At 37.8% G+C, this 15425-nt stretch overlaps 1 protein-coding gene across 1 annotated transcript in view; it reads left to right on the forward strand.

Moving 5' to 3' along the window:
• Appl (amyloid-beta-like protein) overlaps positions 1-15425 on the forward strand; it is a 364342-nt gene that overhangs the window by 282897 nt on the left and 66020 nt on the right. The window contains exon 3 of the mRNA XM_090381664.1: positions 8564-8690. Within this exon, the coding sequence (XP_090237790.1) occupies positions 8564-8690 (127 nt within the window). The remainder of the gene's footprint in view (positions 1-8563; positions 8691-15425) is intronic.

Consider the following 15425-nt stretch of genomic DNA (forward strand, 5'->3'; position numbering starts at 1 on the left):
TATAAATTATTCCTCATGAAAATGTTTGTTGCATTTATAAATCTGAGACAGCTTAATTGCATCAGCTTTGAATTAAATGCCCAAGAGGTCTGTGAAGTATTAATAATGAAAAACACTATCTCATTTCATATATATAATGCCGATTTTCCAGAAATGTTGCAGCATTTCAGTTTTAGAATTTTAAAAATATAAATTTTTTTTGAAAAATTTGTTTAAATTGCTGTCATCTACCAAGTTTTTTATGTGACAATTTGGTGAATGGCATTTCTCTGTATGCAACAATTGGTGGCTACAACAATTTGGTAAGTATGATAATTTGGTGTATCACATGCAGAGATCAGAAATTAACAAAGTTAGTAAAGTAAAAGAGAAGTTTTGCAAATTAGAAAGGAGGAATGCAGAAATTTAGAAAAAAGAAAATAATATATTTTTTATTCATTACAATGCACATTGCCCAGCTGGCATGCATTAATGATCTCTGCTTTGGTCTCTGGAACTCCTCCCATGTGTATTTCTGAAAAAATGCAACAGAAGTGAAAGTAAAGTGTGAAAAAAGTTCTGTCGTATCACAAGTTAAAGACTGGGATTCAGTGGACAAGGGATTTAAGACTGGATTCAGTGCACGCCAATTTATGAGATCCTTTAACAGGATCTCATAAATTGGCGTGCACTGAATCGTTGCATATGACGAATTATCTTTCAACAAATTGATATGACCCTACTGTTCAAGTCAAAAATGTTTGGTATTAGTATTGGCCACATGGTGCAAGGAAGTCTATGGCTTATGCTGCACCAGCCAAAAAAAAAAAAAAAAAAAAAAAAAAATATATAAATAAATTTAAAAAATAATAATAAAATAAAATAACAAAAAATACATAAAATAAAATAATAAGAATAAAAACAAATTAATAAGAGAAAAGGAAATGGACAACCTATGCATTTCCTTCCTCTCCTCCCTTGGTAATTTTCCAGCTGACCTTTGAATTTCCCCAGACTGTCAGCCTTTATCACCCATGTAGGTAACTTATACCAGTAGTCTATAACTTGTTGGCTAAAATAAAACTTCCTGCAATCCAGTCTAAACAACAACTTCCCCTGTAACTTTAAATTATGGCCCCTAGTTCTAGAATCATTTATAACCATGAAAATTTCATCCTTATTCATTTTGCTTATGCCTCTCAGAACCTTAAACATCTCAATCAAGTCCCCCTCTAAGGTGCCTAGTTTCCAAACTATGTAACCCCCATATTCGAAGTCTTTCCTCATATGGACACCCTTTTGCCGATCTCACCAGGCGAGTTACCCATCTTTGGACCCTTTCAAGATGAACAACGTCTTTCTTTAGGTGCAGTCTCCATACTTGAACACGTTATTCCAGTGTGGTCTAACAATAGCCATTATACAATGAGAGTATGACATCCTTATCTCTACTAGCGATTGTTCGATACATCCTCGATAGGACATCATGGGCCTTCCTTGCAACCTGTCTACAATGCTTGGAGAACTTCATATCTGACTGTATCATAATACCAAAGTCCTTTTCCTCCAATACCAGCTTTAGTTCAACTCCACCAAGTGTATAAGTTATTTTGGGGTTACTGTTTCCCAGGTGCAATACCTTACACTTTGCTGGATTAAAGCATAGCTGCCATTTTTCTGACCATCTCCGAAGTCTATCTAAAGTCATTCTGAAGAAGCTCTGCTTGGCAGCAATCATTAACCACTCTACCAATCTTGACATCATCTGCAAATTTAGACATCATGCCCTCTATCCCTTCATCCATGTCATTTTTGAAAATCAAAAACAACAATGGTCCTAATACTGATCCTTGGGGAACCCCACTTCTTACATCAACCCAATCTGAGGAATAACCATTTATCACAACTCTCTGCCTCCTGCGGCGCCTCTGTAGCCAGGTGGGCAGGAGCAGCAGTGCGTAGCACACGCTTCTGGATTAGACCGGTGTTCGAGCCCGTCACCACCAAATACGGAGGATGTGGAAAGGTCAGGGAATGACCACCGCATATCCCGGAGCAATATGGCCTTAGTTGCTAATGCTCTTAAAAACCAAATAACAAACATCTCTGCCTCCTGCCTGAAGCCACCCTGCTATCCATCTAAGGATTTTCCGTGTGATTTCAAACTGTTCTAGCTTATAAAGTAACCGCTCATGTGAGACTGAGTCAAATGCTTTCTGAAATCCAAATAAACAACATCGAAATTATTCCCTAAGTCTAGCTCTTGAGCCCTTTCAAAATAGCTAACCAGATTAGTTAAACATGATTTTCCCTTTAGAAAACCATGTTAAGTATCCTTCAGAATTACATTTCTATCTAAGTGATCCTGAATTCCACCCCTTGATCATAGTCTCCATGATTTTTCTCTACTACTGAAATTAGACTAACCGGCCAATAATTTCCCACTTCACTCTTAGAACTGCCCTTGTGTATGGGAGATACATTGGCATGTTTCCAATCCAGCGGAATCACTCCCGAGTCCAGTGATTCTCTCATAATTAGCCTCAATGGTTCAATGCACTCACTTGTCTCTTCCCTTAAAATTAGGGCTCACGATACCAGTCAAAATCTTAATACCGGAATTTTGGTATTTTTAATTTATGAAACCAGGATACCGGTATTAATACCTGTATTCCAAAAAAAAAAAAAAAAAAAAAACATTTTTCGCAATAAATTTTGATGACAGTTAGGTAAGGAAAAAACAAGTAATTACTTTACTTGAATTCACGTTTTAAATCAAACTTTTATTACGATAATAAACATTCTAGCAAAAATTATTAAACATACAGTTATTCTAAAAACATAAAAATAAGCATCTACACTATCTGTCTGAATAAAGTGAGCTCTTAAGAAACTCAATAGTGTTATCGTTTAAACCGGATCTAATTTTGGTACATATTTAATTAATGGCAGAAAATGTCCTGTTGGATTCTGTGCTGGTTGGTGCTTTGCACTGAGATAGTCGTAGACAAGTTGCGGTTTAACCCCCCCCCCCCTAGTCCATCTTCAAAAAATCTTATTTCCTTTTTATCAAAAATAAAATAAAAATTTCCCTTTTGACTTTTTATGGCACTATACCCTTATTAACAAAAGAAAGGGACTGACGTTTAAGCTTGGTGAGGAAACCTTATCTAAGTCGTGGAGGAGTTATTTATTTATTAATTTTTATTTCCCTGTATTGTATTGCCGTCAGTGGCCGTTGTTATGATTTTCATACAGCAGCTCCCCTCAAGCACTAACCCCACAAGCTACCTAGTGAGCTTTAAAAAATTAGAATTTCCAGGATCTAGGGGGATCCCATCCCCCGCACACGCACGAGTATATACAGGGTGATTCACTACCAGTGTGACAAACTTGCAGGAGGTGTAGGGGACACAAAGACGAATCGGAATCACATAGCATTGCAGGGTCCGAAATGCCTTCATCATACAGTAGAGGACATTGAACGGGAGGTTGTGTGAACAGCGATCCCGCTGGAAGTCGGCAATTGCGAACCATTTCTGTTGAAGAAACCAAGTAGCAAAAGTCCTCCAGAGTGGATAATCCACAGGCTCCAATGATTGGACGCATTGCAGATGGTATGAACTCATTTGGTTTGTTGACAGTATCCTCCATACAGTGGATTGGGAAATACCCAATCGTTGGCCTATCACTCGAGTACTCGTACTCGGATTGCCTTCTGCAAGACGTAGGACATTCTCATTGTCTGGCATCCTCGTCGTTCGTTCTCGATTCATGGTACCTCTCGTGAAACAACCAGTCTCATGTAACCTTCTGTGCACACGTGCAAAAATCGTATGATGAGGAGCACGCTTGTGCTGGAAATGTTCCTGGTACAAGCGTAGACCGGCGCACCCGTTACAGTCCGCAGCTCCATACGCGAGGTGCATGTTGGCCAGTTCAGCGTTTGAATACTCGTCCATCCTACTGCCTCGGGAACTGGGTCGCAAATGCTGACTTCCAGCGGGATCGCTGTTCACGCGACCTCCCATTCAACATCCTCTACCGCATGACGAAGGCATTTCGGACCCTGCAATGCTATGTGATTCCGATTCATCTTTGTGCCCCCCACGCCTCCTGCAAGTTTGTTGCACTGGTAATGAATCACCCTGTATATTATATTTCATATATATATATATTAAATATATATATATATTTAATATATATATATATGAAATATATATATATATATATATTTCAGTTTCATGTGAGCTGTCAGTTTCTCAAGAGCAGCATTTACATCTAATCTATTCATTTTTCTCATTTAATCTGTTAATACATGCTATCATTTCCATAAAATTTCTCTCAATTAACAATCCCAACTCTCTCTACAGCTTCAAACACTAAACTAATTCAATCTTAATCGCTTCCTCATATTTCTCTTAATCACCAATATCAATTCTCTTCACAACAACAATCCATAAGTCGCTAACTTAATACTAACAGTTCCATGTAATCTCTCTTAATTTAGCAATATCAATTTTCTATTAATGAAATAAGTTATTGAAGAAATAACTTCATATTTTCTATATGAAGTTATTTCTTCAATAACTTATTTCTTTATGTTGGAGAAATTTTATAACTTCAACAAATAAACCAACTCAGTACTAAACATTTCCTTATTTCTCGTGTTTCATCAACTTCAACCCTACTCTAAAATAATCTCCCATTTTATCTAAGTACCATTTCCAAAACAACACAGTTCAGAGGACTTACCTTCCTTTTCTTTCACGGTGGGATTCCTTTGTGCGGCTTCCTTCCACAGAGTGCGGTGATGTCTCTCTCTCTTCTTAGTTGAACTCTGCATCTCTGCTGTTTAGCTCTTCCAGTACTGCCTTATTTCGGGATTTCGAGAATAGTTCTCTGTTTAATACTGAAGGAAATTACCACAGCAATAGTAGAAGCCAGAGCACCGACTCTCTTGTTATTCAACTTCCGGATTAACTTCTAGCACAGGAACATGCCCGGCGAACCCTCCACTATATAGCTCGACACTCCCAGAACTACCACTGGAAGTCTGCAACCCCTCCGAACAACAACCACAAACCCCGCTTTTTGTGCGAGCACCTTATTTGTTTATTTATTTATTGATTGCAAGTTACAATCACCCCTTGTACTATTTTTTTATATGCAAGCTTATGTGCAAACCACAGAGTGGTATGCACGCATTTACGTATCTCCCCCTATCTAATTTAAATCTGACCCAATCACTGTGTTATTCTTTAAACTCACTTTTCTTCCTTTGGTAGGAAAAACAGAATATTTTTCCCACACAACGAAATGCTTTCATCTTTTACCTCTAGATCACCTCTTCACAATACCTTTGAACTGCTCCATACTGACACCCTTTCCCAAAATGCACTAAATATCACATCCTCAAGTACAGGTGTAATAGAGAGATTAAACTATTGTTCAAAAGCTTTCAATTTTAACCCTTCTGCACCTGCCATACCATTGTTCACCATATTTCTTAACTGCCCCACCAGGCCTACTACCATTAATGGAAATATTTCTGTAATGATGTTTTCATTATTCCTTAAGTGCTTTACTTCCACACACACTATACTTACTAAGAGAAATATATTTGTAAGATTTTATGTCTTACAGTTTCATGACGTTTTCAGGTTTTCGTTGGATTTGTACTGTGCAGAACAATCCCTCATTTGCAAATTCAGCACTATTAATGATTTATTGTTGTTGATTTTATAACCTTTATGTGAATAAATCATGGATAATTATTTTTTAAATTAGTACCGAAAAACCAATATTTTTGTATCAATACTGGGATTTGAATACCGGAAAAAAATGACCGTATTCGGGATCCCAGAATCTTGATATTGGAACCCTGCTTAAGATTATAGGATAAATGCTATCAACCCCAGGAGCCTTACTGGCCCGTAGGCTCAAAATAAACATGTGAAATTTCAATATCATTAATTCAGTTTTTTTCAACTTGACTCCCAGAATTTCTCATTGACGTGAAGGGTTTTTCTTTTGTAAATATTGATGCAAAGTAACTGTTGAGTTCTTCTTAAAATATTGATGCAAAGTAACTGTTGAGTTCTTCTGCAACTTCAGCAGGGGTATCTAATACTATCCCATGGCCATTACATAAGGGTCCAGTTTGGTTTGTCCTTCTCTTCTTTGCATTTATATATGTGGAGAATTCCTTATCCCTCCCCTCTCTTTGCCAGCGATTTCTCATAATCTGCCTTTGCCAGCCTAACCTTTTCTGTGGCATTATTATAGATCACTTTGTAGCTGTTATAGGCTTCAGTACTTTTTATTGCTCTGTAACTTTTCCATGCCATCTTTTTCTGCTCAAGTAATTTGGCAACTTCATTATTCATCCAGCTTGGAATCCTCCTCGTGGAGTATTTTTTTAAATGGTGTATAAGCATTCAAGGCTTCTGTGATTAGTGTTTTAAAGGTATATCATAATTCAATTGTATTCGCTCTCTACCCAGTTAATAGAGACCATGTAGCACCTTAAGGCATCATAATTTCCTTTCCTTTTCTGAAATTATAACCCATTCCTTTGCCTTTAACTACTGCTACCTCTCGTCATCATCCACCAAAGAACTCCGTGATCACTTCCTGCTACTGGTATACTGTCAGCCCTATTATATCATCTGGTTCATGGGTGATGATGAGGTCTAGAGTATTCTTTTCCCTAGTACTTTCCCTGACATGTTGATACAAATAACAATCATCTAGATGATAACATACAAATTAGTGCAAACACATCATATTAGTACGCAGCTAAACTTTGAATTAGCAAAAATATGCAAAGGCGGCTTCGTTTTAAGTTATCTCATGTTGTGAAAACTGTTGAGGTATGTGCAAGAGTTAATTTGACCAGTACTATCAGATAAATGCATATCTATATTACCCTTGTCCCCCCCCCCAAATGAGCACTTTCCCTGAACCTTTAAGGTATCCTCAATAATATTTGCAAAACCTTTTGTACCAACTTCTGTAAAATCATACCTTTCTCCTAATTAATGCTAATGTTATGGTTCTTCTCATTAGTGATGCACCATGACTTGAATGTGCATCTTCAAGGGCCATGTTCATAATTTTTATGAATATGCCCTTTGAAAATTTTGGAAATATGGTGGAAATCTCAATTGTATTCCATCTCTCAAAACAGATTCCTTCTACCTACAAGTGCAGGCCAAGCTGATAGAAATCCCCCCCCCCCAAAGCCTTGTGGAGTCCTTCAAGCATTGAGTTAATCCACAAGACTTTCAAGCATATAATCCCTCCTATCATGCTTGGCCAGAATTGCAGACACAGGCATTGTGACCTGCCTCACGACATTTCTTCAGCGTGGTCCTATATTTGTCTAACAAATTGTCAGATCGTGTGCACTTAATGTTATTAGTATCCACATGAATAATAATGTTCTCTTTTCTCCCCTTAAAATCTGACAGTCTGTCGGTGACATCATTAATAGTTGCTCCCGGCAGACATAACCTGGTTCTAGTCCACCTATCCTTATTACAAAAAATATTTCCCGTTTCCCTGACAATGGAGTCTCCTAATAGCACTAAGTCCTTTTGAACCAGAGTAGTAGTATGCACTTGGTTATTCTGTTCTATCATACCTAAATGTTATCATATCTGATAACATTTAGGTTAGGTTAATTATGGTTTTGTTATACATTATGCAGACCTTTACAAAGACTTATTTCATCCACCACCCCCACAAAAAATACCCATGGACTTAGTTATTATGGCAGTTTCATGATAATACCGCAGATATCGAGGATCTATTTGTATTTATGTATACCTGATAGTTAACCATTCTTTTCACTTTTATCTATAGTAAACCTCCAATTTCAGGTTAGTATTATACACCAGCTTTTACCCACCAATAAATTCTCTTCTTATAACACAAATGGATGATAACTTGCCTGTTGGCAGACTTTAAATAGACCATTCTCCAACCTTCACATGCCCATGCTATCCTAAATTGGTAACAGGATATTTTCATTACTTGATTATAAATAGTTTATGTAATTTTACTGCAAGCACCTCTCCTCCTCTATATACATTTTGGAAATTGCTTACATATGATGTTCTTAGTGAATGCCCTCTTTTGAAATGAGAGTGAACAAATAAAATATTTATTTTTAAAATTTCAAATATTAGCTGTATTAAATATTTCTATGAATTTTAAACGGCTTCAGGAAATAACTTATGTATAGCAAATATTTCTAACCCATGGTGAACTAATACTTTACTTAATTTTATCTTTTTCTCAGGTGCATCATACTATCCCACGATCCTTGTATTTTTGACCAAATGAATGTATTTTTACCAAACTTCTGTAAAATAATACCTTTCTCCTAATTAATGCTAATGTTATGGTTCTTCTCATTAGTGATGCACCATGACTTGAATGTGCATCTTCAAGGGCCATGTTCATAATTTTTATGAATATGCCCTTTGAAAATTTTGGAAATATGGTGGAAATCTCAATTGTTTTCTATAAATTTTTACAATGAAACATTTTATATGTGAGATTTTTTTCCACCCAGGTATATCCCAAGAAGGAGATTAGCAACATTGTAGAATCTAGTCGGTACTATAAAATTGAGAACTGGTGCAAAGTTGGCCAGAAGAAATGCAAAGCAAGTCATTGGGTGAAACCTTACAGATGTCTTGGTGAGTATATAGATAATACTACATACAAAACACTGCAGTTACAAAACACTTTATATATTATATGGCCAAATTTTGATTATTTTTTTATATATTTATTATTTAAATATACAAGGACAAAATAAACAAAAAGGGCAAATTACTTCTATGGATAAAGAGATAGTTGAGTGCAAGAAGACAGAGAGTGATAATCAATTGACATTGCGCTTCGTGGATTATTAGTGGAGTTCCCCAGGATTTAGTGTTGGGACCATTGTTGTTTTCTATGTTATCAATGATACTGATGAAAGTATATCAGGCTTAATGTCCAAGTTTCCAGGGTTGTTAATGACAGAAATTACAGTACGCTGCTGCAACAGGATCTAGAAAAGTTGGGCAGGTGGGTTGAGATGTGACAATTGAAGTTTAACATTGACAAATGCAAATTACTGCATGCGGATAGCAGTAATCCCAGAGAAACGTGCCAAATGTGTGGTACTACACTCAGGGTAGTGGAGAATGAAAAAGACCTGGAAGGTAATTGTGCAGTCAGATATGAACTGAGCAGTACAGATAGGCTGCCAGAGCAGCTCATGTGGTCATGTCAATTATATACAGGAACTTTGTCAGCATGGATAATGAGATGATCATCCCCTTTGTATAAGGCAATGGTTAGGCCACACCTTGAGTACTGCATACAGGCCTGGAGGCCTCATTTTAGGATGGGTGTAGAACTGCTGGAATAGTACAGAGAAGAGTAACGAGATTGGTGAGGGGAAAAAAGGGGGTTGCTCTTACCAAGAAAGGCTTAAGTTCTGCAGATTGCAGTATCTGGAGACTAGGCACCTGTGAGGTGATCTGATCGAGGTGTATAAGGCTTTGAATGGTTTGAGCAAGCTCAATGCTGAAGGGACTCTTCCTCTTGCTAAGATTACTCACTTGAGGGGCATAAATTCAAATTGAGGAAAGATAGTTGCAGAATAGATGTGCGGAAATTTGCCTTTAGTCAGCGAGTGGTTGATTGCTGGAACAAACTTCCGTCAGTCGTTATTAGCATTAGAATTAGCATTAGTAAAGGCACATAATGCAAGAAAGCAAGCTTATATAGCATCAGCCCCAAAAAAAAAAAAAAAAAAAAAACCTTCTCATTTCACCCATCCACTCACTCCAAATGTTTGTCTAGTTCTGCCTTGACTCTATTTAAGTTATCAACTTCTACAACAACAGATGGAATTTTGTTCCAACAATCAATCATCTGCTGGATAAAGGCAAACTTCCACACATATAATTTATTATATGTTATAAATCAGATGACTGTTGTATAGCTGCGAAGCTAGCATAAATTAAAAGAAACTGTTTTGAGGTATCATATGATTTGAAATAAAATTGCATTATCTGCTTTGTTTTGCTTTCTTCATTAAAATAAACTAACATCTGTTTATAATAAATGAGTGATTTACATTAGTTGAGGCATATGATGCAAGAAAGCAAGCTTATACAGCATCAGCCAAAAAAAAAAAAAAAAAACCCTTCCCATTTCACCCATCCAGTCACTGCAAATGTTTGTCTAGTTCAGCCTTAAATTTATTTAAGCCATCAACTTCCACAATGTTGTTTTGGAAGTTTGTTCCAGCAATCAACTGGCTAAACTTCTGCACATTTATTCTACAACTGTCTTTCCTCAATTTGAATTTATACCCTCTCAGGTGATTATTCTGAGCACAAGGAACAATTTCATTAGCATTGAGCTGCTCAAACCATTCAAGGCTTTATCAGATCACCTCACAGGTGATCTAATAATCACCTTAATCAGATCACCTCACAGCTTAACTTAAGCCTTTCTTTGTAAGAGCAACCCTTTGTTCCATTCATAAATCCTGTTGCTCTTCTCTGTACTTGTTCCAGCAGCTCTTCATCCTTCTTAAAATGAGGTCTCCAAACCTGTATACAGTGCTCAAGGTGTGGCCTGACCATTGCCTTATACAAGTGGATAATCTCCTCCTTATCCCTGCTAGCAAAATTTCCATATATCATTGACATGATACATGAGCTACTCTTGTGCCCCATCTACACTGCTCAGAAAACTTCATATCTGACTGAACAATTACCCCCAGGTCTTTTTCGTTCACCACTACCCTGAGTGTAGTACCGCCCAGTTGGTACGTTGGGGTTACATTTATCCATATGCTGTACTTTGCATTTGTGAATGTTAAACTTCAGTTGTCACCTCTCAGCCCATCTGCGCAACTTTTCTAGATCCTGTTGCAGTATTGTACTGTCATTAACAACCCTACTAACCTTTGTTAATCTGAAAACTTGGACATTAAAGCCTGATATACATTCATCAATATTATTATTATTAGCTATATGGTGCAAGGAAACCTAAGGCTTATGCTGCACCAGCCAAAAAAAAAGTTCAAGTTACCCTGAGAGAGAGAGAGAGAGAGAGAGAGAGAGAAGTAGAAGGGAATCACCAAGAAAGAGAAGAATGATGATCATTGATAAATACAGAAAACAACAATGGGCTCAATGCCAAACCGTAGGGGGACTACATTAATAACATTAGTCCACAAAAAGCAGTGTCCATTGATTACCACTCTCTGTCTCCTCCCACTCAACCATCCATTTATTCATTGCAGCAACTTGCCGTCAATTTGTATAGCAGTATTCCATATGCAAAGCATCAAAAGCTTCCCTAAAATCTAGGTATATGATATCAAAATTATTTTTTGCATCCAGTTCCTTTGTGACCAAATCATAGTATCCAGTCAAATTGGTCAAATTAGACTTCCTCTTAACAAACCCATGCTGTGTCGTATCTAGATGGTTCTGCAGTGCTTCTTTAACCAGTGACTCCATTATTTTTCCTGAAACAGAAGTTAAACTAACAGGTCAGTAATTACTCATGCCACCTTTTGATCCCCCTTTGTGAATTGAGGATATGTTTGCACATTTCCAGTCCATGGGGACCTCCCCTGAGTTAAAGGATGCGCTCACAATCATCACTAAGGGATTCCTTACTTCATTTGCTGACTCCTTTAATATAACTGGATATAATCCCATTCACCTCAGGTGCCTTTCTTATGTTTAATTTCAACAATTTCTTCAACGCTTTGTTCTCAGTTATTACAAAGCCATTTAGCCCCCTGTTAGAGTTTGATAAGCTTCTGGCCTCCGCTTTCCTACAGAATTCCTCTTGTGTGATTGTAGATGCAAAATACTGATTCAGTTTGCCAGTTGCCTGAGTAGGATCATCAACAGTTGAATCATCGATATCAAGTGGACCAATTTGATCCATCCACTTCTCTCTCTAGAGTTTACATAACTAGAGAAGTCTTTGCTGTTTTTCTTTGCATCCTTTGCCAAAGATTTATCATAATCTGCCTTCGCTTGCCGCTTACAGACTAGCTTATATCTGCCGTAGGCTTCTGTGTCACCTAATTTATATGCATCCCACTCATTTTTCTTCTCTACCACAAGCGTCATTATTTCATCTGACCTCCATTTAATCCTAAACCTTGAACGGTATTTCTTAGCTGGAACAGAAAGTCTAGTAGCTTCCAAGATTACTTCCTTGAATGCTTCTCATTTAGAATTTGCTGTTGGTAACGTTATCAGTTGGTCCCACTGTATTGAATTTAAAAACTATCTGAGACCACTGTAGTCACCTCTACAAAAACCCTTCCCTTTGCCCCTGATGGTAGTTACATCTTTGACTAAATTCTAGGTGCCTCCGTAGCCAGGTGGGCAGGAGCAGCAGTGCATAGAACACGCTTCTTGATTAGACCGGGGTTCGAGCCCGTGACCACCAAATATGGAGGATGCGGAAAGGTCAGGGAATGACCACCGCATATCCCCGGAGCAATATTGCCTTAGTTGCTAATGCTCCTAAAAACCAAATAACAAACAAACAAAAACAAACGACTAAATTCTACCTCAGTACACTGTTATCACTGTCACCTAGTGGGTCCTTTATCTGCAAATTCTTAATGCATGAATAATCACTGGCGATAATCAGATGAAGAGTATTACTCCCTTTGGTTGCCTCTCGAACATGCTGTTGTAGAAAACAATCATCCAATAAATCTACTCACGTCTTGCTAACCGTAAGCTTCACTTCTGTTCAGGGAAAATAATGGAGTCACTAGTTAAACGTAATGCAGGACTGTCTAGACAGGAATTCAGTTATATGGCAGTCACATCATGAATTTGTTAAGGGGCAGTCTTTTGTAACAAATCTGATCAGATGCTATGATACTGTAACAAAGGAATAGAATGTTAAAAATAATTTTAACATCTATACATAGATTTTGGAAAAGCTGTTGATACTGTTGTGCATAAAAGGCTGCTGTTCAAATTGGAGCAGTGTGGCATTAGGGGTAAGTTGCTATTATGGATACAACTGTTGAAACAAGGGAGAAATCCAAGAAGAAGTTATTAGTAGAGTCTCACAGGGTTCAGTGCTGGGCCCATTGTTGTTTTCTATATTTATTAATAATATTGATTAAGGCATATCAGGTGTAATATCTAAGTTTTCAAATGATCCAAAGGACGGCAGAGCAGTTAATGACAGTAATCAGGGTATGCTGCTGCTGTGACAACTGAAGTTTAACATTGACAAATGCAAGGTACTGCATTTTGTGGTAGTAGTATGAGGGTAACAGTAATCCCAGAATAGCATAGCAACGGTGTTGTCTAACACTAAGGGTAGTGGAAAAAGAAAAAGACCCATAGGTAATTGTGCAATCAGGCTTACAGAACAACTCTTCTTGCAATTATAAGAAAACACATGCGAGGAGATTTGAATGAGGCGTTCAAAGTTCTGAATGGACTGAGTAAGCCCAGTGATGATGAAATTCTTCCATTTGCTCATGCATGAGGGGCCATGAAAATTTTAATTAAGGAAGGATAGTTGCTGGATAAATGTTCTGCCTATTTTAACCAGTGCCTCCATTAATTTTCCTGGAACAGAAATTAAACTAACAGGTCTATAATTACTTGTGTTACCCTTTGATCCTCCTTTGTGAATTGGGGGTCACATTTGCACATCTCCAGTCCATGGGTACCTCTCCTGAGTCCAAAGAAGCTCTCATAATTATGACTAAGGGTTTGCTTACTTCCTTTGCTGCCTCCTTTAATATAACTGGATAGATCCCATCCACCCCGGGTGCCTTTTTTTGTTTATCTTCAACAATTTCTCCTCCACTTTCCTCTCAGTTATTACAAAATCATCTAGCTCACTGCCAGAGTTTAACTCACTTCTCGCATTCCCCCTCCCTGAATAACTCCTCATGGGTGAATAGATGCAAAATACTCATTTAGTTTGTTAGCCACCTGAGCAGGATCATCAACAGTTGAACCATCGATATCAAGTGGACCAATCTGATTCCTCCCTTTCCTTCTAGAATTGTTTGCGTCCTTTGCCAAGGATTTCTCATAATCTGTTTTTGCCTGCCTAATCTACTTTGTGACTTGATTACAGACCAGCTTATATCTATCATAGGCTTCCATGTCACCCATTAATTTATATGTATCCCATGCATTTTTCTTCTCTGCCATAAGTCTTATTAGTTCATCTGACATCTGTTTAGGCCTGAACCTTGAACAGTATTTCTTAGTTGGTATGTAAAGCCTAGTAGCTTCCAAGATAAATTCTTTGAATGCTTCCCATTTTGAATTTGCTGTTGATAACATTATCAGTTGGTCCCACTGTATAGAATTTAAATACTGTCTCAGACCACCATAGTCACCTTTACGAAAGCAAAAACTCTTCTTCTTCGAGTAAATCCAACTTCAGCACACTGTGATCACTGCCACCTAGTGGTTCCTTTATCTGCAGATTCTTAATGCATGAAGAATCACTACTGATAATCAGATCAAGAGTATTACTCCCTCTAGTTGCCTTCCCAACATGCTGATTTAGAAAACAGTCATCCAATAAATCCACAAAAGCCTTGCTAGTGTGTGAGTGACCAACCCACAAATTCCAGTCAATATCTGGGAAATTAAAATCTCCCATTTTAAGACTCTGTGATTTACTGGCCCACTATTTCCCTGTACAGTTTCTTATTATACTCATCAAAGCCATTAGGCCTATAACACACTCCTACTTTCAATTTTGATCTCCCAATGCTTATATCACACCCAACTCACTCAAAACTGCACTGTCCAGTGATATCGACTGACTTCACTTCCTTGGATTTTATGTGTTTCTTAACTAATAGCATAACCCCTCGTCCCTTCCTATCCTGTCTATCCTTTCTGTAGACGTTGTACTCCCCAAATTCCAGTTCTGCATTCCTTGTATCTGTGTGACACCACGTCTCTGATATCCCAACAATATCTGCTTTTGATGTTCTGAGCAATACCTCAAATTCATCAAATTTATTTACCAAACTCCTAGCATTGGTGTACATGCAAGTATACATGCACCTGCTCCTATTCTTAGCTACCCTAACACAACCCATGTGTACTTGTACTGCAATGACTCCCAGCAGTCTCTGAAATACCCTGCATCTTGTTTTCCAGGCTGCTGCTCATTCCAATAGAAGCAGTGCAAGAATCACTTTCGCCTCTGCCAGTGGCTACTGTTAATCTATTAGTTCTTGAATCCCCCAAGTTAGCAGCTTTCTGACCCTCCTAACACTGCCTCGATAGCATCAGCAAATATTCTTGCACCCTTTCTATTTAGGTGTATCCCATCCCTGTAGAAGCAGTCTCTCCTGTTAGTAAGTATAGACCAGGCTGAAAAAAATTCTA

Source organism: Mastigoproctus giganteus, chromosome 9, assembly GCF_048544385.1.
Source record: "Mastigoproctus giganteus isolate SK-2022 chromosome 9, ASM4854438v1, whole genome shotgun sequence".
Taxonomy (NCBI): Eukaryota; Metazoa; Arthropoda; class Arachnida; order Uropygi; family Thelyphonidae; genus Mastigoproctus; species Mastigoproctus giganteus.